This window comes from Echeneis naucrates, chromosome 2 (genome assembly GCF_900963305.1).
Source record: "Echeneis naucrates chromosome 2, fEcheNa1.1, whole genome shotgun sequence".
Taxonomy (NCBI): Eukaryota; Metazoa; Chordata; class Actinopteri; order Carangiformes; family Echeneidae; genus Echeneis; species Echeneis naucrates.
In genome coordinates, this window is record NC_042512.1 from 16,929,562 (window position 1) to 16,956,523 (window position 26,962).

The window sequence follows — 26,962 nt, forward strand, 5'->3', positions numbered from 1 at the left end:
TGTGAAGCATCCAGTAGGCTGTGGGCAGAAATGTTTTTATTTATGAACTACATGAGTGGAGTTTCTGCCAGTTTTAACTTCCCCCTCTCCATCCACTACAGGTGAAGCTGTGACAAAACTTTCTAATCTGCATCGTCAATAGCAACGATCAATAATTCTGTGTTATTGTGTCGTTGTGCTGATCAGTATAATTAAAGTGTAATCATGGCATTCAAAGGCGCATTTTATTTATCAATAATCATGACACTGTGGTGACAACAACAAATTGTATTGATTGTGTTGATTCCAGAAAGAATCTCCCTTCTTAACTGCAATCTGACTCACCTTCAGCAAATCGTTATTGGTGTTATTAACATAAAGTGCTGCACACAGTAAGCTGTGTGTGCAGCCCAAAACGGAAATGGTTGCAGACATTAAGCAGGGAATGAAGCTCCCAGCTTTGTCAGAAATCTGTGTTTTCATTTACAGTTAATGACGTCTGAAGTATAAATTGATTCATTGTGCTAAAGATAAAACATAAGACATTCACAGACAAATGATTTAAAACAACCTTAAGGTGGCACATCTGTTTGTTTTTATAAAATGAATATTCTGACCGTTTTTTTATCAAATAAATTGGCAATAAATTCATCCTTGAGAAAGCAGTTTTGTAATCATATTGGGCATTCTTGCATTCTTCCTCATTACTAATAGTCCAATCAAGTTTTTGCCTTCATAGTCGGGTCTTCTCACTTTTTGTGTTGTTGTTTTTTCCCTACCTGCCTCCGTGTGCACACATCATTCATCATTCTCGTTTTGAAAAGTAAAAGGGGAAAAAAGACTTTCTGGAGTGACTTCACCACCGGCATCATCAACTCCACGTCCGGTTGCCGTAGTAACAACCTTTATAACCTGCCTTGTAACAGCAGTTCCTGGACAAGTATATCCTCTCAAATCTTGTCCTTATCTGTGAGATCAAACTGGATCCACCCTCACACACACACCCCCACTCACCCACTAACACACACACAGTTTTGGACAGCTGAACTGAGGTTTGGGAGCCACTGACTGGCGCAGGATTTGAAGGTGTAAAATTTGTGAGGCAGTAGATTATCTCCCGTTTTCCTGGCCTTCAAACTGAGGGTTAATAGCTTCTTTTCACCGTTAGGGCACAATGTCGGCTATCTGCCATTGTCTCTGGTCGGCATAATCTGTTTACACTCCGTCTTTGCTTGCCTGTTTTGACAATGCATGCACATCTGAAGGGATGAACAATGAGGGGAAGAATGCAGTGGACATTAATTCTCTTTCTGAGAATGTCTTATTAGTCTCGAGAGGCTGTTTCCAGAAAATGGCTCCAAATTTATCTTGTTCCCGTTCCAGCCTGATGTTAGGGGAATTCTTTCTCCGATGAGACTGCTCATCACTTTTGTGTTCATGTCGAATTGTGGTCTCATTAAAGAATGGCCTCAAAGGGAATTATTTCCCTCTCAACAAATATTATGTTGATCATGGCTGGACCTACCTGCATCTCTCCTGCATGTATTGATCCCTCCTACTATGATAAACAGGCCAGAGTGTGGGCTTGCTTGATCGTCTTTTATTGCATGCCAAATGTGTGCTTTTGTTCTTGTGTTTTTGTCGATGATGGACATTAAATGGAGACAGTGCTGTGAAAAAGAAATTCCCCAAAGGGACAATGAAGTCTAAGTCTAAGTCAACTCTGGCAATATGCAGGGATGGGGTTAGTTGCTGGATTTTTTTTTTTTTTTTTTACCCCAACAAGCCCTTTCTGCAACTCTCTGCACTTTTCAGTCCAAAAATAGAAGAATCACAGGAATGTGGCAGGACTGAATCTTCAGCTGGCTGATTGGATTGTCTTTTGCCCTCTCTCAGGCTGCATTAAGCAGCCAAGGCTTTGGACATATAAAAAGGTGATGGATGCCTCCTCCTTACGTCTGGACCACTCAAAGCTGACGTCAGCAGAAAGCAGGAAAGGCTAAAAAAAATTAAAAAAAAAGAGGACTGTGATTTACTGACCAAGTCAGTGAAAGAAGAAAGGAGGATGAATGGATGAATGCCACTCAGCTCTCTCAGCCAACAGATAGTGTTCTCAAGTTTCCTCACTTTTTATTTTTTATTTTTGAGGTAACGTGTCATGGAGAATTTATTGTGGGTAATCACAAGGCTTTGTGATTATCAAAACTCTCCCATCTACTTATTCTCTCCTAATTTATTAGCATAGTCACAACGTTATCTGCTCCCCTCTCTCCTCACCCCCATTACTCACAGCTGCCATTCTAGTTTTGGTCCTCCAAGGTTTTAGCATTACAAGAACGTCAAGATCAAGTGCTGCAATGGTGGTTTTAGAGCTAAGTGGGTGCATCTGCTGTGACCCTGTCACCCATCTGTCACTAGTAATTAAGCTGCTAGATGGATATTCTTTATGTGAAGAGCCCAAGATGCATTCTGTCTCCTTAGTCTATATGCTGATATCTGTTTGACTGCTTGAAAGCACAAATTATTCAGGCAAATGTCAAGGAGCTCATTATCCTGCATGCAATAAGACACTTTCTCATTATAATCAAGCCAAGTGAATCCTCATCACAAATCTGGACCTCAGGGATAAATCTTCATAGATAAACATGCGAGGGAGGAAGGGAGTGTGGACAGCCGAAGGAAACGCACTCAAGGGTCAGTCGGTGCAACAGGTCATTCCTCTCATCCCACTACTTTATGCAACTTTTAGCATTTGAGTGTTGTACCGTTTGGTTGTTTTAGTTGTTTGTATTATATCAAGTCGATTTCAGATTCACACACAAGTAGAAGTTCTTTTGAAGGCTCATGGAAACTGAATTTAACATCATTCGCCACTTTTTGCTTTTCGTTATGAACCCAAACAAATGTAAAAACAGAGATGAATAAAGTGATAGTCAGTCATGTAGCACAAAGAGATCGGAGCACAATTTTTAAACTGGACCGTATCTGTCCTTAAACTCGTCATTTCCAGCAGTCTTTATGTGGTTTCGTGTCTGGTCTGCTGATCAAATGGCAGCTTTCCCACCGGTTGAACAGATAATGCAAATTTACCGCTGCAATAAAACTGACAGTTGTTCTTTTTTTTTTTCCTTTTTTTTTTAAGTCATATAAGTTGATACAGCGGACTGGAGTCTTTTTTCTAGAGAAAGGCTTTATGAAACATTTCCACACATTTTCAGTCGTACTGCCCAAGATCCACAAACAGACTCTGCTTTATTTGAGTTTATCTGGGCCTCCCTCCATATGAATGACAGCACAGGTATACAAAATGACTGAGTTGCAATGGTCAAAGGCACCTGATTTAGTTTTAATTACTTCGGAGACCTGGATCTAATGAACCAAGAGGTCTGCAAACGTTATATAGCTGGCTGTTTTTAAAATGATTATGTGTTGCTGTGGGAGCAAAGCTTTTTTAGTGTGTGTGTGTGGCTTCTATTTCTCCTATTTGGAGTGGCCATTTCCCTGTAGTCACTTCATTACAGGACTGATATGCTCAGATGTTGTTGTGCCACGAAGGAGCGTGGCAGCAGCATCTTGTGCTGCACTTTTTTTAGGAATTTCCAACGAAAAGGACGTAATGTTTATCTAATACAGGGTCAGACAAGAACCCAAGGTTTCTGTAACTTAATAGATAAATTCTATTGTTTTGATAGTTGTGCGTACAATTAATTAAACTCACCTGGGATTTCTGGCATGCTGACTTTGTTTAGCACAAAGGTAAATATAAAAGGAACCAACCACTAGCTTCTGAGTTTTAATTTTACAATCCTGAATCTGTCTTTGTTCAGCTGTATGAAAACTTGACACATGCAGCTCCAGTCACACAGTGGGTTTAGTCTGAGGAGCTGGAGTGAACATCCCATGAGTTCACGTGAATCGAGGCAATAAGTGGAAGATCTTGGCTTCATTTTGGTTTCATTAGTGTGTAATTTTATTAGAAAGAATTCATCAGTCAAGTAAAATATTATCTCAAAATATGAGAGATTTTATCTTGTCAAGAGATTACATGCATGAGATTTATTCTCTAACAGCAGGAGAGCCAGTGAAATTCATCATTTTATCAAATGTTGGTAAAACAAAACTTTACTCTGTTTGGAAAATGCCAGTCTCCTGGCAGTTTCTCTGAAACATCTTTTCCTTTTTTCCCATTTCACCAGGGAGAGTTTGGTCTTCCAGATAGTATTGTACTTCACTGTGAAAATTGCCCAACAAAGTTTTACATGCTGCCAGGAAGTGAAATTCACCTTTATTTACTTACAGATAAAAATATCTGCTGCATATGCAGGCTAGGGGATAAATGTCTATTTCATAAATTGTGCTTCATCGGAACAGCTACAGATCCGGCTGCAGCCACACACATACAGAGAACTGAACAGAAACAAGCCTGCTCTTCAGCCTGGTGTGCCTCTGCGGCCGTTTGATTTCATGCTCTTAAATATTTATCGACTCTGGCATGTCTTGAATGCGTGCACAGTTGACTTGGAGTGTTTGATAATCTCAACAAGTGGATAATCATCAAGATCCACGAAAAGGAATATTTCATTAGATAGCAGAATCAATATTCACCCCACGCGGAAGCATTTTCCTGTAATAATCCTATTCTGTGAAATGTATGGATGACACTTCTGAGGTTCACCCCCATGATGAACTTGTTCATTCTGTGAAGGATGCACTGTACAAAATCAGCAGACAAACATCGCTGTAATGGAGGAAAAAACATTAGCAGGAGCAGGTGGACTATGAACACATGATGAATAAGCCCGTTCGCTGGGCAGCTGTTGGCACTTGTGCCCCAGTTTTACTGCCTTCTGACTGTTTCATCAGCTCACATCAGTCTGTGTGTGTGTGTGTATACAGTTTGTGTACATATGTGTTCATGGACATGTTGGTGAGCATACATTTAAGACGGGAAAGAGGCTTTTCAATTGCCTCATGGCCCACCAGGCTGCCCCGGCACAGCTGGGGAGGAGGCCAGAGACATTACTCAGCTATTAAACTGTTATTTGCAGGTGTCACCCTCAGCGGGGGCTGCGCTGATAGAGGGCGGAAACGCCCTTAAGGTTTATAGTACACACACATAAAAGGGGGTGTTTGAGGTCTGGGCTTGTGGTGGTGGCTCCCCCAGCTTCATGGGGCACAACGAGGGCCAGTAGGGGAGCAGAAGGGTGAGTCAGATCGGGACAGGAGGGGGCAGCAGGGCACCACAGGACAACAGGACTGGCAGTAGGGAGGCCACCTGCCACTTTATTTCAGCCATGATGAATTGCACTGATATCATATCTTATATCTTTGTATCTATCTACAAAACATATATATGCATATGCATGTATGTTGCATGTCTGTAGTGTTTAAATGTAAAAGTTATTTGTCATGGAAAAGCAAATTCAGCCAAAAAAATAGGTTTCATAACATTTAGGTTGCCAGCTTAGGATGGGAAACAACAAATATATTCCGTAAAACCTGCGTGATAAACTGGAGGCGTTTAATTTGAAAGACGTGGGTATTTTCATGAAGCATGGACAGTTTGACAAAAGCAAGAATGTAAAAGAGCCGACATTTTTTGTGAATTTGAACCATTGATATTCAGATATTACATGACAAGTTTGTATTTGAAAATATTTGTTTTGTTGTGTTTAAACATTTTAAGTCAACTATTTGATTCTTGCATCTATTTATCAGAGCTATTGATCGTCCTATTTTTCAATGAGTTGGACTTCCATGGTTTGTGTTATTTAAGTCAACAACTCTAGTGAGCGAGGCACAACCGAGCTTATCAGTGACTGATTTGTTCTTGCAGTCTATTATACTCCAGCTGTGCGAGCTGATGTTTTAGGAAGTAGGTTCATTCATTACCTGCTTCATTAGTTCTGTCCCTTAAGATATGGCACCTCTCATTTTATCCGTCATCACCAAATTCCCCAGACTTGGACCAAAGAATGCCAGACAGGCAGTTTTCTGTCCCCTGGGGCTTTACCTCAGAATAGGAAAATATCATCCATATGGATGAATTACAGGACGTGCCTGACTAAGAATGGGAAAAGCTCCTACCTTTTCCCATGATATAAATATGGAAATTATAGGAGCCATCATGTTATTATAATACTCTCAAGATAATAAGAAAAATGTCGTGTAATTTTTTTTCTTGTCCACAGAGGAGAGACGAAAAGAATCAAGTGAAAGATGGATGTGCTGACATGCAGCCTGTCTCTTCATAAACAATCACAGCGTGTAGAAGCAGGCAGCAGTTTATAAAATCTATACAAAAAAAAAAAGAAAAGAAACACCTCACTGCAGGAAAAAGCCTCTCAGTGACTCCTGCGTGTTCACATGCAGTCGGTTACATCCTTATGTTGTGTTTTTGGTCATAAAAAATAAACAGTAAATTATATTTTAGTTGTTCAACAATTGCTTATATATCCAATTATGCTTTGAAAATGGGTTTAGATGGCTGACATGTTGCCTTTGATTGTGTTCACCACCCATTGCTCTCTTAATTGGTTCCCTCTAATTTAAGCAAGTTGCGTTTTGAATGTTTTGTTCCGAGTGCCAAAGATGTGGAGTTGCACCAAACAGCTCCCAATAGAGCTGCAGAGAGTCATAAATTACCAGAGAAGATGCACATAAATGTGAGAGTAGCCGCGCAAACAAACATAATCTGAGATGTCAGAGGGGTCTTTATGAAGTCGGTCCAAACTACTGGACTGAGGCCTGATTGCTGTCGCTGTGGGTCTGTTGCTGGGGGCCAATTATGCTTTTGGCACAGCAGTTTGACTCTATCACAGTGCCACACATGGACTGTTGCTTCTGCCTATTCCAGAAGCAGTAATGTTGTGTTTACAGTATGCACCAACCTGATGGTCAGGGCCTCAATGAATCTAGGTTTATGTGGCAAAGTGAAACCAAATTGGTGGAACACAGTAAATACTCCCATTAGTGTCCCATAGTTTTATTTAAAGTCTAATTAGTACCAAGATGCGTTGTGTGACCAATGTCCAGACCACACAGTATAATAATGCACTGATAATGTGACGGGGGAGAACATATCTGTGATTTGACTTAATGGGAAGAGATTTGTCTGAAGATGTGGCAGGATAAGAGGGCGATGGTTGTATCTGCCATATGAGGGGAGGGGATACAGCCAGAACAGAGAGAGAACAGGGTGTGTTACACTCAATGCATCCAACACATGGTGGGACATAAAAACTCATTTTCATCTAAACTGGCTGCTTCATATAACTTACACAATGATAAAATCCTTTTATTGTGACAGATGTCAGATAAGATACCCTCAAGAGTTACACTTGAAGTCAGCACGCATTTTGTGCTTTTTGAGTGTCTGTGAAAAGAAACGACAAATACATGAACCACCTAAAAATGTTGGTTGGATAGTTTTCACAGTCTGTCTCCAACTCAGGATCAGAAACTGGAGCTGCTGTTGATTGAAACGTGGTGATGCTGTAAGCTGCAGCTCTGCTTCCTCCCACCTTCGTTCCCACTTGTCCTGGCACAGATCCTGTACATTATTCCTGCAGTTTTGCCGACTCGCTTGGCTTCCTTGCAGTCGTTCCTCACTGTGTCCTCACATTTACTTTGTAATGTAAAGCAAATGGAGGGGGGCTTTTAGCATTTTAGCATTTTAAAGTTGCTGTTTGTCTCCCGGTATAATGAGACACATGGAGGCATGGGATAGCTGCTTATCTTCCTCACATCAGAAGCAGTAATCAGAAAAAAGATGCTGCACGTGTACTCTGTACCTTCCGTGCATTCACATCTATCATTCCCTGCACTCCCTGCTTGATTTGCTGTGCTTTGAATGATACAGACTTTGTTTCAAGGACTCAGAAAGATACAATACTTCGTAATTAAGCTCCAGCATGCTTCTCTCTCTGAAACTATTGACTCCCCAACCAAGTGATGTTTAAGCAAGTCAGCATGTCTGAAGACTGGCATCAGGGCTAACCGGTGTTAATGTCTCTGAATTTTCATTCAGCTTTCTTGACCGCTTCCTGACCATGACATTCACAATTAACTCTGAGACTTATGCTTTCTTCTTATTCAGCATCAGTCAGCTCCTCAGCCTTTACATGCTAAGCAGCTGAGAGCCTGTAGGCCTGGACGGAGACTGCAGAGACAGTGTGTGAGAGGAAGATAGACTATGTGCTGAGGTGCTTGTATGTCATGTGCCCCGGGGATGATATGGGCTGCTGCTAATACAGTTTGTCACCACACACACACATACAAATGTATATGCAAACAAGCTAGTCTGTGGAGCAGCGAGGGGGCCAAGAAACAAAGCGGTGAAACCATCGTCTGACCACAACATGACCTAAGTAACCTTAAGCCAGACATTTAATTGTCGTGGATGACCTCTGACCTTTCTTCAAATGAGGAAGTGCCCTGTGGGTGGAGTACAGTATCATATTCTATTACATAACACACAGTGACACATTTTATTTTCTTCCTGTGCATCTCTTGAACTTGAATCACCACTCTGCTCATACGGGGTGGTGTAAAAAAAAAAAAAAAAAAAAGAAAGAAAGAACACACACACACACAAGCAAGACGTAGCCTGTCATATTAAAGCAGCCAGCAGCAAATTGCACATCTAGGCTAATAAAAGCGACAGGGAAATTGCTGCCAGCAGATTTCCTCCAAATCTCCCCAGTAATTCCCCATGAGCCCTGGCATTACTGCTTCAGTACCCAGCCTCAGATTAACCCCCAGCTCTCCCCACCCCACCAGCTTCACAGCAGCGGAGCTCAGGGCTTCATCATGCCAATTTAGCCTCTTGATTTCGGCGATCGTGCATTGTCCTTTGAGATCTTCAATGGTGTCTCCCAACATCCTGTTCATAAGCCAGGAGCAACGTAAAGCCAATATTGTTTTACACTTACATTTAACAGACTAAATGACTTATCTCAGTGTAATCTACAGACTAGCTAAAGATGTGGATAATGAATCAAGAATTAACAATTAATCTGAGTGCATCTCACTATATTTTTCTAAATCTCTACAGTAAAGCCACCCGAGCAGCTGACTCCAATTAGTCGACTTTGTGCTTTGACTCCACCTCATTTCTGCCTCCACTCCTTTGACCTCCTGGTTGATGAGCCCTGCTGTGCTTCACCTCTGCAAGCATTTGACCTGGACTTGGTGTCCAGCAGCGCACAGAGCCAATCAGCATTCAGAAGAAGGTGTTGTCCATCTGTGCCGATTCCAAAAACGCTCCCCGGTATCCCGGTTTGTACTCAGTGGGACTCTGCCTCTGCTCTGTGTGTCAGTTTTACAACACAGCAGCTGATATTAGACATTCTACATTGGACAGGTTCAGGAAGCCTAATCTGTGTTTTATGGATTCTCTTTCTTCTCTCGCTCAAGCTGTTTCTCTCCATCTCTATCAATTTATTTCTTTAAATCAGTCTCTCTTTTACCTCTCTTTTCAAAAGATGTTAAGGCAAAGAGGAAAAGCGGCCGAGCTTTTCAGCTACACTGGCTCTAGTGATGGTGATGTGTCAGTCACTCAGTTAGTGCATCACTTAGGTTCAGACTGAAACACCCCAAACACTATTCGTTTTTGGGAGAGTAGCCTCCCATGCCTCGTCTTCCCTTTCCCTACTTCTTACTTCCTCCTCGTAAATTCTGATTTATTTCCTCCTTGAGTCAATTTGTCTAAGTGATGTGAGTGAGGTGTGCCAGTGTTGCTACCAGCTGGGCTGTAATGTATATTCCCCTGCAGCCTCAGTTGAACGGAGGGGGGTCACACTCCTGCAGTGGCCAAAATGATGCAGGTTGTTGTTCAAATCTTTTGAAATCAACTAAAAATACATTAAATACAAATGGCCTGCAATCAACTTGTGCAAATGAGATAACATCACGCTGCCTAATAATTACAAAATCTCTTAGATATTTAGCCAAATCAAATGTAATAGTTTATTCACATAATGTATTAGATTGATTATTTCATCGTGCCTTCATTTTTTTTTACACTTTCTGATAGATATCAGCACAGAGATGACCAAGATGAGATGAGATGAGATGCCAGTGTGGAGCCCAGAAATAAACAAATAACCAGAGCATGTGCTGCTATTAAAATAACAGCAGAGTTTCATCTAATCACTGTTGGCAGTTAACACATCAACAGCTGAGCAAGAAGTTATTTTTGTTTAATATGTTTATCGTTTAACTTTGGACTTGTGATTGATAGTATTCCACTAAAATAAAGTGAGGTTAAGCTGAGACCCTGATGAGGAAAAGGATCTAATGAGGACACAGGTCGATGCCATTTTCTGGTGGGTGACGTAGAGTTAATGATGTATTTAAATATTTGGTGATTTTAAAAAGGAGCGAGGCGTATCTAAAGGCGATCTTACAGACAAAGCAAGGCTCTGATCGGGAATTGAACTGCTGTAGCAGCAGTGAAATATCAAGTTGTTTACCTGCAGAGAGAGAAGCTGAGAAAAGGAGGGGCAACAGGCAAAATTGACTGAAAGCGGCAGGGAAAAAAGAGAGTAGGTGGTGTAATTTGATCGGAGGATGCTGGCGCTCATCAGTATGCTGCTCATGTACGCCGCCATTCCCTGCGTGCTGCACACACAGACACACACACGCACATACATATAAGCACTCAAGTTGCACAAGGATGGCCGTCACGATAGACAAATAACAGAGTAATGTAATCATGTAAGCGCTCCATCACTCTCATCAATTTAGCTCTCCCAGTCTATACACACACACGTTTGTCTTGACACTCATGAAACACTGACCTCAGTTATTCCTGGATTTTTCTGTGTTTACATGCTTTTCACTTGTTTTCAGAGCTGTATATTGAACTTAGGTTCTTCCAAGCCTAAAGCACATAAGAGCTAAATTAAGATTTCCTTTTGTAGGTTGGCTCAGTTTCGGGTTTTGTTTCTTGCCCTCAGTGCGTCATCTGAACTGCTGGTGAGGGCCTCAGCAGTGTATCTGATGTGTTTATACTATTTCTGATGTTATTGGAAACCATGCTTACACAGTATTTGAGATGTTTTGTGGATTAATACTGAGCAACGATCGCACTGTGGATTTGGACTTGCCGGTTAAATCTCGACAGTGGTGAAGCTCCTAGTCTAACAGTGGATGAAGTGAATAAGCTCAAAAGCTCCTAATGTGCTTGCTGGTTTACAGATTATAAAAAGATATTTGTCAGTCTGTTTTGGAGGTGCAATCCAGTGGCTGCAAACACTGATAAAGGGTTCTTTTGGTGACAAGCACATTACTGTGTTTGAAATTTGGCAAAAGAGCAAGACATTTGTGGTTTTGTTTTGTTTTTGACAGCTGTCACGTATGTTTTGAAATGTGCTTGTATGCACAGATTAAATGTTTTATAGTTTGACTTGTACTGTGAAATATGGAAATCCCTCACTGTTGCATGCAGAAACACTGAATGATTGACAGATCAGCACTCTTGCACTCCAAAATTTATGCTCACGCCGTGATATCCCTGCTTTAAAATGTTTTCCAGCAAAAGGTCATAATTTATCTTGCCTCCTCTTTCTTCCTGTTCTGCCTCCCTCCAACCTCTTAATAGCATTGCTTGTAATTTATTGTATTGTTTTTAATTAAATGGATGGCAAGGGGGTTTAAGTGCCCAGCAGTTCCAAGACATGCCATTTCTTATCTGAATTCTAAATTCAGCACACACCTACTGTAAAGCGGGACCATAAAGCTGAATAGGTCCCAAACTGCACTGCTGCGTGTTGGAGGGATTGAACAGTTAGACAAATGTCACCTTTAGAAAAGAAGAGCAGGGATAATAAAGCGACGGCTGGGTAGCAGTGAATACAAACTTCACAGACGTCAGGACACCACAGATTCACAGCTCCTGCAGTCGGGCTGGTGTATTCTCAGTCTGGCATAGAGGATCAGAGAGGAAACAGCCATGGATTACAGAGATGCTTTCCCTGATAAAGAACTTTAAATTAAATGGAGTCGCAGCAGGCTCAGTGCAGTACAACTTCCCTCAGTAAAAACCAAGCCATGTTTCCGAACTTAATGTCTCATGAAACAAGATTATAAGAAAATGAAGCTACCTGATGTTAGAAATATAGAAAAAAAAAAAAAAACTAAACATCTGTTTGGAAAAACTGTGAATTCCACAATCTGTTGATCTAGTTTACAAAGTGTCTCTGACCTCACCGTCCAATTCTTGCGGTACAAACCAAGCAGGGGAATAGTTAGATGCTCAGAGAGCTTAATAAGGAAAATATACTGCAGCAAGGAGTCACGGGTGGGAACAAGCAAATCAATTTGATTATCCACGGTGGCTGCCGAGATGTATGTCTGAATAATCACGGGGTGAGCCAAGGGCTCCGAGGGTTTATTCTGTGTGACTAGCGTTAAATGTGATTTCCCTATATATCAGGTCATTGGAGAGTATGCCTCAAAGGTTATTTGTTCTAGATGGCCATTCACAAGACTCAGATTTTATTCAGATGGCAATCTGACATTCAGCAATCATGGTCTGACAACCTTCCTGACCTTACAACATTAAAATCCTTGATTTTGCCGATGCACCATTCAGCCGGTCTTGTCAGCATCCCCAAGGAGAGTTCTTGTTGCCTTTAACACAGCAGATATTTCCTATCAAGCTGACATTTTGTCATCCCCAGACGCTTGTGTCAATGGTATGGTAATTTATCCAGATGGACACATGGAAGGTTTTTAAACATGTTCTTTCGTCGCCTCATGGCGTGTTTATCAAATGCCCATTGTTTTCAGATTTAGAGCACAACAAAATTTGTTCGAATGGACCAAAATCCCCACACACCCTTTTTTGACAGGCAGTACAAATCACTCCAATTATCTTGTCTGTGCACCGGAGCACCACATACTTGCTTACACAGTCAGAAATCTCTTATTGTGCCTTTTTTTTATTTATTTTTTTCCGGAGGGGGGGTGAACATGACGGACAGGGAGAAAGCAGCAGGATGCTGTGTAGAGGATGCCTGCTCTCAACAGAGCTTTAACCTTTCCCTGAGAATACTTCCTGCAGCGTCTCTCTTTCCTGGCGGCCCTTCTGTCACACAGTCCTATTGTTTGTCCCCATCCTGATTCGGCACTCATTATAGAAGCCTGTTTATGTACAAACCTCTCCCAAGACACGCTGCAAGGCACAAGATAGAAGGCGAAAAGGTGAGGTGGAAGACAAAGAAGGCGAGATGAATAGGATGCGTACAGACAATGGCACAATAAATACAGGGATGGATAAATATGGATAAAGAGTTGTGCTGTGATGCCCTGTAACTGATAAATGAAGGGCTTTTTAGCCAGTTAGCATTAGTGTCTGTGTCTTTTCAAGTCATGTAGAAATGACGAGACAGGCCAAAGGAAAATAAATCCACAGTACTGATACGATTCTTAGACATCAGCCAAAAAGAGCCTGCCAAAGTAAATATTGAAGAAACGACTAGTACAACTTTCATTGAAAATGAAAATATCAATTTCCACAAAATATTCTACTCCAAATATGGGATTGAAGGGCCTAAAGTAAAAACTGATTTTCTACCTTTCCTGCACGTCTGGAATAGTCAGAGTAATTGTGTTGTATTGACATCTCACCCCCACACCTCTATATTTCAAAGAACATCTCAGTTCATGTATTTCCCACCTCCAGAGTGCCACAGTCCCCACCATGTAATCCCAGTTCTCCACTTTATCCACCTCTCCTTGGAGAAATGTGATGCAATGATTTCCAAAGCCAATAACACCCTCTCCCTCCCTCGCTCCTTCTGCAGCGAGATTTGAGGTGATAAGTTTCAGCAGCTTTTCCTCCTGCTTCTTCAAACCTGTTCCACTCATTCACTTCACATTGCTGCCTCGGTTAAGTTGCTGTCTGGTCTTCCTTGTTCATTCAGCTCATGTGCGCCTCAGATATCCAACACGGTTTCTCCTGAAATGCTGGGAAAAGCACCTACAGTCCCAACCACTCTGCTGTGTCCTGTTTTCATTACAGACTCCCCAGGAGAGGGTATGGATATAGCAGCCGCTCTCTCCACTCACTACTCTCTCTCTTGCTCACTGAGCACGATAAGCTGTCTTGATCTCAGCTGGTGAGTTTGCTCCACTAGACCATTTAGAGACCAGATTCTTTTCACTGATGACTGAGGAGATGAACTGCAATAGGGTACATCCAATCAATGCCTTGGTCAAACCCTCACCATGTGAACTTGGTGTAGAAAGGATGGCTTGAAGTTTGGGGATGAGTCCAATGTCTTTTTTTTTTTTTTTTTTTTTTTTTTTTGGTCTGTGTTTAATAGTCAGGTCTTGTCACTGGACACCAGTACACAACCTCACTAAGAGTTTTGTGACTGGAGAGAGAGCCGATAGTTTTTGCCGTGTCGTCCTGTCAGATAAAACAGTTTCTACTGTGACTTGGCCAAGAGACAAAGCTGATCGTGCTAGAGGCTGCAGACATACCTGAAGGAGCACAAAGCTTGAATCAACATGCAGCCGCACAGCATGTCACAGGCTCGGTTAAACAAAGTGAAGCCTCCAGATCAGAAGATCAGTCCTCCATCATGACACATTGCATCGAATAAAGCAATGGTCCGTGCCTAACACTTATTTTTATTCCTGACACCCCGTGTCTGCTGGTCCAGACTGTTTCCACAGTGATATCATGCTGTCTGCCTCTACAGCAGAGTTGGTGGTTGATGTACATGATTCCTTTCACCGAGAGTGTTATTGACCAGTTTTAGCATGTGTTGGTGTGATTAACACAATTCTAGACTGCTGTAATTTGTCACGAATGAGCCAAACTCAGGATAGAAATAGCATTTGACGGATTCGGCAGCTTCAGGGAATCAGCCATTGCAAGTGCCATGAGTCATAACGTTTCATCATTAACAAGCAAATTTGAGTGAACATAAGCAAGGCCGGATGGAGACAGAGACTCTTCGAGCAGAAAACCTCCCATTTTTCATGAGTATATTGCATTTGCAGTCATGCAGCACAATAGAAGAAAGAACATGAAAGATGTGCTGTCTGGGGATAGAAAAGAGTTCAGATCCTCTGGACACTAGTTAAGAAAAGAATTCATTTAAAACATGACTAAAGTAGGCCCAAGCTGAGTTTCTAACCACAGGGAGCTTCAGCCTGGAAATGGGACTGATAGGGAGTTGTGCATGCGGCAAAGGTGACCCACCAAGGTCTCAGGGTACCTGCTATTCAGTCACTTTCTTTTCCTCATTGTGTGCGGGACTATTATGCTTCCCTCCCTACCACATCTTGTATTTTCCCCAGTTCTCTGGCCCTCCATCAGTCGCAGAGCTACATGGTGCCGCTTAGGGATTCTCTAGATGTCTTTCTTGTTTGAGGCTAAGCCCGTCAGGAGTTCTTCCTCTGCCTGCGTAGTCCTGCACCAATGCCCAGTGAGCACTCAGTTGGTAACCAATTCATGCCTTCTCACTGTGAAGGCACTTTTCTTCCCAAACAGCAGCATCAGCATTTAAACTTGAGAATCAGGTTGGGGGAAGACGACAGGTTTTTCAAAGAAAGTTTTGACTTCGCTTATTTCTGCAGTAATATTGTAAGTGACAGGTTTTTGTGTTCTTGCTTTTCATCCCCTAAAATCTTTTTGGATCAGCAACAGTTTGGAAGCAGCCAGTTTAGCTGCAACAGTAACAGCTCAACACTTAATGTTGCCTCACAAGACCATTAGCAAAAATAACGTCTGTTTCAAAGCTGGCTCAGCAATTTCTATTATCATCGCCTGCTCTTCCGATTGTGGTATTACCTTCTTTTCCTCCTTCTCTGTAGCACGTACCCTTTAAGTGGTTCATTAATGTCTAACGAGCTTTTCATTTGGAGAATTCAACTGTGACTTGTCCATGCAAGATTATAAGCAACATGAGGTTTAACATTGATAATGATTTTTTCATCGGATTGGACAGGAATAGTAGACGCTGCTTTTGTACTGAAGAATAGTGCATTATGGGAACATCAATGCAAAGAGTGGGTGTTGATCTTTGCAAATGTCATGCTCTGTTCCACAAGGCCTAATGTTGGACTTGTTATTCACCCAACCTCCAGCCTGTTCCTCTGCCTACCACTACCACCATATTTAATTTCCAGGCACAGCTTGTCCCCAGTAGAAGTAACACAGAGCAGAGAAAATTGTTATTTCATAACCCATCATACAGCATTTCCGACGAACACCACATGTTAAGACACAAAAGCAGTTTAAATGCTGTGTTTTGTTCTTTATATCTGTTTTACCTGCATTAATTGTGGGGAATGACTGTAGTAGTTTGCCTGCTTAGTGACAATGAGGACCAGTGCCAAGTGTGAATCAGAGGAGATTGACCATACGCAAGGGGGATGGCGGCAGATAAATACTGAACACAGAGCAGACAACGGGTGCATCGAAATGTATGATTGGAGAGGCATAGGCTGAAATAAACAAAACAAAGTGCATGCTGAGCAAAGAGACAATTACACCGCCACATCTGGCAACGCAATGTGAGCGGGTACCCCGCCCATGCAATTACAACGCTCCCTCACCGGTGTAACCCTTAACTGACTGGAGCTAATGATGATGGTGATATGATGCTTAAAGCTTTCCATATGCCCTGCCGAATCCAGGAAACCCCTAAATAACATCAGCGATCATGCTATCAGTTGATTCAATTGCTGTTATTCCTCAGTCCAGATCAATCCCTCGCTCTCCAGTTGATCACAGGCCACAGGGCGATCCCGGAGTCCTTTCATGTGCAGCCCATGCTTTTGCATTAAAGGAGCGGCTCATTATAGACAAGAGGGAATATTGTGCCGTCTGGACACAGGAAGGAAAGTGACTCAAGTGTCATTCTGACGTTTTGTGAAGAGGTTTTAGTTGTCCTTGAAAAGCACTGGCTGGTCATCTCCTCCAAAGTAAAAAGGCAAAAGCTTTTTACAACTGAAGAAACACTTTTGACGTTCTGCTTTGATAAATACATATGCAGGAAAGAGAGAGAAATGAAAGGTGAAGCTGCTCTTTCACATTGATTCTCTGCCAAAGGATGAAAAGTATTCATTCTGAAGATATTCTCAACTTCTTATCTCGGTATTCGTGATGAATTTTGGGGGAAGCGACCTGGTTAAGATCAGGTGACCGTGAAGGCCACAGCATGTTATTCACTATTTTAACCAACTGGATTTTCAGATTTATTTGTCGCCCATCTATATTTAAATATCATTGTCTTTCTTCCAAAGGATAGAGACTGTAAACGCTGCCAGATCTGTGTTTTAAATGCTTTAAATTTCCATTCTTGGCGCACTTCATGAACTTCTTCAGTCTAGAAAAGCTACTAAATGGACGTTGTGGTGAGACTCGTTATAGTCACCTGCTGTTTCCAAGGTCAAGAATAAATTTATAGTCTTAAATGTTTTTAGATATTTAAATGTGATTCTCCCACCCAATCTTCCAGGCAGCCACTGGCCTCCATTAACATTAATATGGTATAAAAGACACTTTCAGGGAATTTAAACTTGTGTGCAGATTACCAGTAATTTGTAAAGTGTGCTGTTTCATGCAGCATTATTTGTCTTTAATTGCCAGCTCCTAAATTGCTTCCCATCTCACCCAAAACATTAAACAGAAAGTTATATGCGTCCTCATTGTTGCTAAGATTGCAAATGCCCTCTCCCCCACCAAAAAACAAAACCTGGAACGCTTAGTTTCTAGCTCCAGGGTTTAATTTATTCAACACTGTTAATAGCAAAAAAGCAACAAAAAAAAGGGGGAGAAAAGCTTTTTTTACTCAAGAGCCAGATTGTTTGGATGTGAGGAGGAAATGCTGCTAGATTAACTTGACATGGATGGTGTGCACAGTGCATGCAGATGTACTGATCTGATCTGTGATATATGTAATCTTCTATGCACAGGAGCAATACGATGCGATACTCACTGTGTGGGAAGTCTTTCAGTTTGTTTGTAACCACGTGTGTTGCACATCCCAGCTGACATACACGTATGCCCCCTTTCTCCCATCTGTCAGTTGCAAACGTATGCAGAAATGCATGCCTGCTGTCTCTGTCTGACTCTGTGGCTCTTCCCTAGTTTCTGCCTTGTTTGTGGTGTTTCATGGTCTCTTGGCTTGCAGTCGGTTAGCCACGGGAGTCTTTGCTGACGTCTTTGTCCTGCAGCCATAGTGACTCGGAGGGAAGAGACTCTCTGGGCGCAGGGAGAGAAGAGAAAGGGGAGAAAATCACATTTAGACTCACTTTACCTCCCCGCCCCACCCCGACCAAGACAAGAGAGTGGAATCTGAATGTCTTTGTGCTTAAATCCTCGCATTACAGTTTGTGCGTTTCCCAAACCGAGCGCCTGACCTCTGCCCATGCAGCCTGAGCTGCTCGCAGTAAAATCGGCACAAATTAACACGCCTTCGCTAAGAGAATAACACGCAGCCATATGCACCAAGAGCCCCTTGGAATAAGTCTTGGAGAGTGACACCACAGCGTTTGCCAGCACAGCAGTAGAGCTGTCAGTGTTACAGCACAACATGCTGTTCAGATCCATGGGTGAAGCCTCTTGACATCAAAGATGGCAAACAAAAGGATCCGTGTTTCCTTTTTCTGTTGTCCACACCTGTCAAAATGGAGCATTTTGGGGTTTTTTTTTTCTTGTTGTTGTCGTTTCCTGTCCCCCCCCTCATGCACAACAGCCCTCGTACTTTGTAGCACCATAGAGACCCCTGGTGGAATTGGAAAGCGTAGCAATATGCATGTGTTGAGAATTTGTGCATGCGGTATCCAGGAAACATCTCAGCATCCCCAAAACAGATTATCTCTGCTTCTTTCACTCAAACACTCCCCCACCCATTGCACAAACTCACAATCACAGAAGGAACCACACACACACACACGCAGCACCTTATTTTTGTTTAGCTGAGACAAAATGCAAAACTGTCCTCCAACTTGGGGCCTTTTTTCATTCACCAATCCAGGTTTCCTCTGTTAAGGCTTTTGCTATCATCTGAGCTCGCCAGCTTGAAGTGGAGGGCGAAATTAGAGCAGGCCTTGGCAAAGTAAAATCCCTATTATCTTTGAACTAGCAAGTACCCAATTATTATACAGACTTGAGAGTCCTTGCCACAGGGCCAATGAGCAAGGAGTACTAATGAAGAGATACTGAATTACCTTTATGCCTTCCTGGACACAACTGTTGAAGCCTCCTTGATCATTGGTGGCTGTTTTATGGATCAGAGTCATTTCCCAGCTTTGATGATGTGCTTCTTTTCCCCTCCACGTTTGAGCCTGTCGCAGCACTCATGGGTTTACCAGCAGCCGCAGCTTGTGTGTGATAAGTGTGAAAGAAGAATGAGAGGTCTCTCTAATCCCAGGCAATGAGAGAAAAAGCAAGTTTAAAAAGGGCTTATCTCGTCCCATCCATACTGGATGTGCGTTCAAAAAGAGCTGAGCACACTTACAAAACTCCTGCAGATCTGAAGGCGGGTCTGTTCATACATATCTACAGTGCATATCTGCTGTCTTATCTCTGATCATCCCAAAAAGCCAGTCACTACGTCGGTCTCTGCCAGTGCAGGAAAATGAGAGAGTTTAAAACATACTGTCGTTGTTTTCAATCTTCCACTCATCTTTCATGTGATGGTGCCATGGTCCCATTTCAGCCATCTGTTAACCATTTTCTTCATATATTTCAGCCTGTCAAACACATTTCAAATGAATAAACATCCAAAATTGTAGCTTGTACAATACGTTTGAGGTTAGCCTACAAAATGTACCCTTCATTTTGAAGGATCGTCATATTCAAGGAATAAAGATGCACTGACAGGATCAAATCGCGTTGTGTAATTTAAAAGGCATTGCTCAGGAGAAATTTCACAAAGAGCACTTGACTGTTTTGACCTGTTTGTTCTCATTGTCGGTGGCAGCTGCCTTCAGTGAAAAAGCTCCGATGCTACCTGCCAGGTGCAAAACGTGGAGCCTCAATTGCGCTAAACAAAGTGATATTTCATTTAGCAGCTGGGAACCAAAACAGAGATTATGGTAGAATGAACATTGGAGCAAATGATTCCCAGTGTTACTCTGATTGCTGTTTGTTAACACATTTAGCATCTTCTCAGGTTGATGATAATTTACAATTTTGTGTTGTTTTTTTGTTTTATTTTGCATCCCCCCCGACCTGGGTACAGGCACACTTGTATAAGGAGATTGCAAACTTTAAATAGATTTTTTTTTTTTTTTAATCTTGAAGTTTTTAATCTTCAGCTCCAACAATATGATGCTCTTGCAAAATTGGAAAAAGAAGAGTAATGAAATACAAGGTGCAGCCAAGCGGGATTGAGCTCTAAGGTGGGATCTGACAGAGGCTGCCCAGGAATATCAGCGCTTTTATGAAGTCACAGCAAAGTTACCATGTAAGGGGCTTCAAGAGTGCGTTATAAAGTTTAAGAGGCTGTCGGGGAATTTAAGAAAGGTCTGGGGTGTTTTAAAATGGCACCTCTGGAGATGGAGATACGGTTTAGCTGCTTTTTTGGAGTTTTTTGAGGGAAAACAAAAGGGTTTAATCACAGGAGGTGAATGTGTGGGGCTGGTCTTTGCTAACATATCAGGCTTCCACCAGCTGTGCTGCAACACCAGCGAGAGAAGCACAATAAGTGTGGTGTTGTATTGTTTTGACATATTTGTGTGATTGTGCTCAGCTGCCGACTTCATGTTGGTCAGGTAACCACCACCAGTGAATGAAGCTGGGATGCCTGAACAATCTGAGCATAACAAATGATTTGTGTGTGTGTGTGTGTAGCCTCAGTTTTAGACATATATATATATTGTCGAGGTGGTTGATGGTGAGCCTGACGTGCTGCCTTCACCAGCATAAAATTGCTTCTTCTTTTTTTATAGGGAGTTTATAGTTTATTTTAGTGCACCAAAAGTGTTATATAGTCCACCCTGCTGCTTTTTTATGTTTGTTATCAAAATTAAAAAAGCTTCCAGTTCTGTATGAACAGCCCCTATTCCTATTACTCATACCATTTTTGGAAGTAATGCAAAATATGCCATGAAAAGTGGATATGTATAGACCAGGATATTGAGTACTCTTCTCCCTGTGGTTGTCTTTTGAGTAATAATTTAACAGACGGTCCGTGCTGGTCTTACATGACTTGTTTCTCGTCTCTCACAGGAAGTCCTGTCAACCTGACATGCAAAGCTTTCTTTGGATACAGCGGCGACGTGAGTCCGCTTATTTACTGGATGAAGGGGGAGAAGTTCATCGAGGATCTGGATGAGGAGCGGGTCCAGGAGAGTGACATCAAGTAAGACCCTCAACACGATTTATGACACCAAAAAGAGAAACAAAATTTTACGAACCATGGTGAAGATTTGCCAGCTGAGTTAATTGTACAGCAGAGACTGACTCACATATTACAAACGCATGAGGCATTTTTTTTTTTTTTTTTTTCCAAAGCAGTGAAGAACCTGAGGGCTTAAGTGGTAAATACCTCTTTAAACCCACTCAGCACAACGACGTGGGCACACATCAACAATCTGAACAATAAAAGGCACCTTTCACTACCAGACTATCATTTAAATTAAATCCATGAATGCTTTATGCAGCTGTTCAATAATGCACATCGCTATGCATTCTTTATCATGTACAAAATAGTTTTGCACAGTTCAGGCAGTAATAGTGGAAAGCTATTACTTTCCGCTGAAATTTACAGTGAGTGGAGGCAGAAATAGCAACGCAGCACATCACATAGAAATTCCCACTGAATGTCACCGTTAGCCCCCTTTTCCATTTAGGTGACCGCCATCGTTTGGCTGGAAACAGCGGTCTGTTTATTCCAAAGCCAGGTGGAAACCCGACGGCCAGACACAGACCGCCTGAAGCTGGCCGTCGAGCGATGCCATGTAATTGGCCGGTAGGAAGCCTCATTGCTCCTTGCTTTAGGTTGTGCTGCCTCTTCTGCTCCTGTGCCATTGGACAGGATGTACAGTGAAAGAAAAATTCATATGAATTCTTGTTCATCACATTAATCTCTTTTGAGTAAATATGGCAATAAATAATTGGATAATTTGAATTTGAACTAGAACGGTGGTGTTTGTTAGTCTGGAGAAGTTCAGGAGCAGCAGTATTGTGTGAAAAACTACTTCTGCTTATTACACCTCTGCTTGGAGCATTTGAGTGAATGACAGGCTGATGTTTTCTTTCAGTGGGGGCTCTTTGTTTTGGTTCGGCTCATATTGGAAAAGGTGAAGAAAAACAGCATGACAATGTCTTGTTTTTGCCAGAAAACACTGGCATATGGAAAAATCCAGCACCTTTTTATTCACAAGTTTAAAATGAAACGTAAACAACGAAGTACAGCCGATGCAGGACAAAATCTGGATGATGAAATCTGATCACACCCTGAGTGACTAGTTATAGCTGGCCTTTGTTTTATTAGTGGTCACTTGTGGAAAATGTCAGTTTCTCTTTTTGGTGGATTGACAGGAGCAGAGCAAGAAAGTTCATTCATTTGATTCAGTCAAAGCTTGAGTGGACTGCTCATCCTCAGATGGCCTCCTCTTCAGCGGGATAAGCTTTAATCTATGAAGACACAACATTATTTTGTTCACCTTTGTTTGCACAGACAGGTTAATCATGATCTGATTATCCCATATTGTGGAAGCACAGGAGAGACGAGAGACCTCCTGAAGGAAAGAGGATTATAAAACATGAAAATAGAGTCGAATGCACAAAATTAATACCTCGGCAGACACCAAAGCAGGAAAGGTGTTGCTTCAAAATTAACATGTAGTAAGTGAAATTTATGCATTTGTGCCGTGGTGCTGTCACGGTCTCCCGGATGTTCCTACAAATATGCGAGTAACAAATAATCTGTCATAGGGCTTTAGCCGTGAAGAGGAAATTCTTAATCCTCCAAAATGTGTTTCTTTGCTCTGCTGACACCACCAGGGCATTCAGAAAGTAAGGTGAAGGTAGGAGCCGTGTCAAATTTAGCGAGTATGAAAACAAAAATGATAATGAACCGTTGCTTGTTGCAAATAGCTTTGTTTCTCAGTGTTTGAAAGTCACATCTACAGGAACGGCAAATTGTATTGTTGGTGGATGTGTGTGTCAGGTTGTCATCAAGTAGATTGTTCCACATTGATCCACATTTTAAATTGCAAATGAAATGTTTAATTGGAGGCAAGCTCTCTCAAACTTAACCTATAAGCAAAATTAGGGAAGAGACAAGTTGATTGTATCCTTGAATTAACTGGATTATTGTGCAGCAAATGCTCCTCAATCAGCTGCTTTCAGAGAAATATCAGAACAGCTGGTGTTATCTGTTTCCTGTTACTGCTTCACATTAAAAGCCCCCCCAATAATTTCCCTTATTGAATGGTTTCCATTCAAAGTAGCAGTTTGATGAGCAGTAATTTAATACAACTCTGATGCATCTGTTGTAGATGGAGAACAGCAGAGTTTATGTCAGTGTGACAAACTTACAGACTTTAATTCTGGAGAACATTCATCCATTGTTTCCTGACAGCATACCTCCAGCCACAAGCAAAGAAACACAGTATAGAAAGAAACTCATCAGTAATATAAATGGATGTAAAAAATATTATGGATTGTGGAACACTAATTGGATCTGTATTTTTTTAGGTTTGCCCACATTGAAATGCAGCATATCCCATCAAACTGTACTCTTTTGACAGAGCACCTATAACGAGAAAATCCCTGTTGTTGACAAATGCAATCAAATGAAAAGGTTAACTGTAACAGTGTGACAAGGCTGGGAGGAGAGTTAGCGGCCCAGTCGGTGACCTGGCATTTGGAGATGTCTGTGTTAGCCTGCTAGAAAGCACCATCCGGCGCTCAGCGCCACACTCCATCGTGAAGGACACCAGGCCAATTAGAGCCTACAGGATTTCAGGGGGGCAGAGGTGGGGGGGGGGGGTTGGGGGCAGTTGGCAGCGTTGGGTAGGTGGTATAAACATAATGAGAAAGAAGAATACTGAGGAGTTTGTCACATGTGGTTAGATTTTCTCCTTTCATGTGATGGTCAAATGAAGGGAGAGCCAAGAGATCAATCCTGTGACCATGAGCTGCTCTGAAAAGCTTCTGTCTCAACGCGTGTGCTCGGCTGGTAACTGAGGAGTGGAGAGGTGTGTGTGCCATGGATGCTTACAATACACGCGCGTTTTTCAAGTGCTTCTTTTTGTTGTGTCCCACCGCGTGACGCTGTCTCCCTCTGAGTGTTTTTATTTATTTTATTTTTGGCTCCCATTTGATTGTGCGCCACTTCAAACCCACTCCCTGACATCATTCCACAAGATTTTAGCTTTGAAATGGAAATTAATCACACAGGAGTATTCCCCGAAGGGGCGTCTGTAATAGATGAAATGGAGCTTTTGGCATAGTCTTTCACCACTGAGATTCAGAGCTGATATAAAATTTTGTGGCTGCAGAACAGGACTTTGTGGACCTCAGAGATGAAGACACTTCCTGCTGCAAGAACAACCTTTTGACCTGCAGTTTGTGTGGAGTTTCGAACAGTAATTAATGTTACAGCATTACTTCTGGTGTCTATGAGCGCTGCAAACCTACTGATTCCGAATACAATCTGACATTGATGCCAAGAAAAGAGATTGATAGTCATATCAGACTTTTAGCCTCGTGAGTCGTTGTTTTAATGAGGGAGTAACTCCATTGGAGCATATTTTTTTACCATTTTGTGCCGTTTACCTTTCTGAGTGAGACGTATGGTCCTAAAACTGGAACACTTCTATTCATTGATCCAGCAGACCAAGCTTCCTGTTGCAGCACATTCAGAGGTGGTTTTGTCCAATAAAACACTTCAGCTCATGTGAGATGTTTGTTTGTTGTAAATGAATATTGATGCTTTAATATTCCATCCCACGCTCTCACCCCTGCTGTGGTTTCCATGATGCCGGCCACAGACCTCTCGTCCTCAGATGGAAAAACGAATTATATGATAAAGGATTTACAGCAGAGCTGATCTTGAATCTTCATTCAGTTGGAACATGATGGAACAGGAAGTCGGAAATCTAAAGTCAAACTCATTTGTCGAGATGTGTGTTGGTAACACTGAGTCATATTGTTGCAGCAGCAGAACAAGCATCAATGCTCCAGGTGCACTTAAATTTCTACCCACTTACGCGGCACCAGCCCACAACTGTCCTTGACTTTTTTTTTTACACGCCGCCTGCCAGATGTTTGTGTGGGAGAGTTTCTGTTTATTGCTCTCGCTCCTATGAATCCTGACTAGTACTCACAGAACACGCACACAAGCCCCCATTCAAACCCCTCACAAACTAAGATGAGTCTCTTTGTAAGCAAAGATTGATTTTTCTTTTCTTTTCTGAGACCCACTGTGTTTCAGCTCAGGCTATGTTGTGTTACACATGGGTGCCACCTCTTTAAAAAGCCATCAGCATGGATCTATATCCCAACCTTGTGGAGCCCATGTCTCTGCCTGACTGGCTGCACAATGGAGAAGGATGAGTGCTGGAAAAAAGTCACAGGAATTAAGAGAAAAGACTAAATTAATTTCCCTTCCACTTATACACTTGCACAGAAGTCACCTTTATGCTCCCCTACAGAAACTCGAAACCTGCAACTTCATAAGGAGCTTTTATAAAGCAGTTAGTCCATGTAGCTCCAAAATAATTACCTCTAATGGTTCTTCACTATGCTTGGTTAATAAAACAAATTTTACTATGGGCAATTTTTTTTTTCCTACACAAGATACCAATTATTAGCAGTCCTTTGTCAAGCTGTTGTAAGATATTCCCATGGCAGCGACGGTTATATTGTAGTTTGTGTAAATCTCCGCAGCATTTTTCAATCTGTTTTGTTTAGTCTGTTCATTGATCAACAGGCATTAGATGAGCTTTCATATTCAGTTGCCCTGCAGCAGGCTGGAGATGAATGCCCAAGTGGCTCTCGCACCTTTTCACACTATTAGCTGCATGCATCATTAAACACGGCTTTGAAATAGCTGCAATTTTTGTAACCTTAAAGAGATTATGTGCACATATATCATCCATGATATTGCACAGCAGCCCAGCAGGGGAGATTCACCTCTGTTAGCCACCGTTGTTTTCCTGTTGTCCTCCTTTTGTCATAGAAGTTTGTTACTGATACTTCAACAGAACTTTTACAGCTAAAGCTTATTTGCCCAGCTGCTTTATTTGTTTACATGAGCTGATTCTGGGACAGTGATTTTCTTTATATCTTTTAAGTGAGTGTAATTACAAATGGGAAAAGCTAGAATGCCGTGTTCCTAATTCACCCTGCAGGAAATGTTTAATCATGGTAGAAGCCATTCCCTCCGTGCGTGAAATGATTTCTCCCACCTCGATTACATTTTGTTTTATTACTATATTCTTTTAACACTTTTAACTGAGATTAATTTTAAGGGTCCAGTAGACCTGAAGACCCTTTAGATTAATTTAGATTAACTTCAACGTCATACCAGGGAGGTCTGTGTCCAACTTTCCAAAACCAAGAGTCCCACAATGGCCCTGCAGCGGTGAGAAATGTCCTATTTGTGAGTCTCTCACTCTTAATGAGGACAACCTGAGTGTTCATATTGAATATTTGTTAAACTCCCGTCTGTGACAGCTGGTTGGCCGTTTTGATGAAGTATAAACAATAATGATTTTCAACAAAAACACGTTTTATCAAATGTAAGTCTGCTGCCCTGTAAAGGAGCATGATGAAATGATTATAGAAAGTGTGTCTCCATTGCACTCAGATCTAAAACCTAATCATAACAGAGAAACTAAGATCCTTAACATAGAAATAATTTTTTTTTAAATGAAGGTAAATTCAGGTAATTTAACATGACAATATAACCTCCCCTTTGAGAGTCTGACTGCGAAGAAGCTGAGTCGTTTTTATCCATACTTCAAATTCAATCAATATGTGAAGAGTCTTGTTTGA

The 26,962-nt window shown here is 41.8% G+C and overlaps 1 protein-coding gene across 1 annotated transcript in view; it reads left to right on the plus strand.

Annotated features, from left to right (window-relative positions):
• LOC115055063 (interleukin-1 receptor accessory protein-like 1) overlaps positions 1 to 26,962 on the plus strand; it is a 232,127-nt gene that overhangs the window by 187,696 nt on the left and 17,469 nt on the right. The window contains exon 8 of the mRNA XM_029520504.1: positions 21,182 to 21,314. Within this exon, the coding sequence (XP_029376364.1) occupies positions 21,182 to 21,314 (133 nt within the window). The remainder of the gene's footprint in view (positions 1 to 21,181; positions 21,315 to 26,962) is intronic.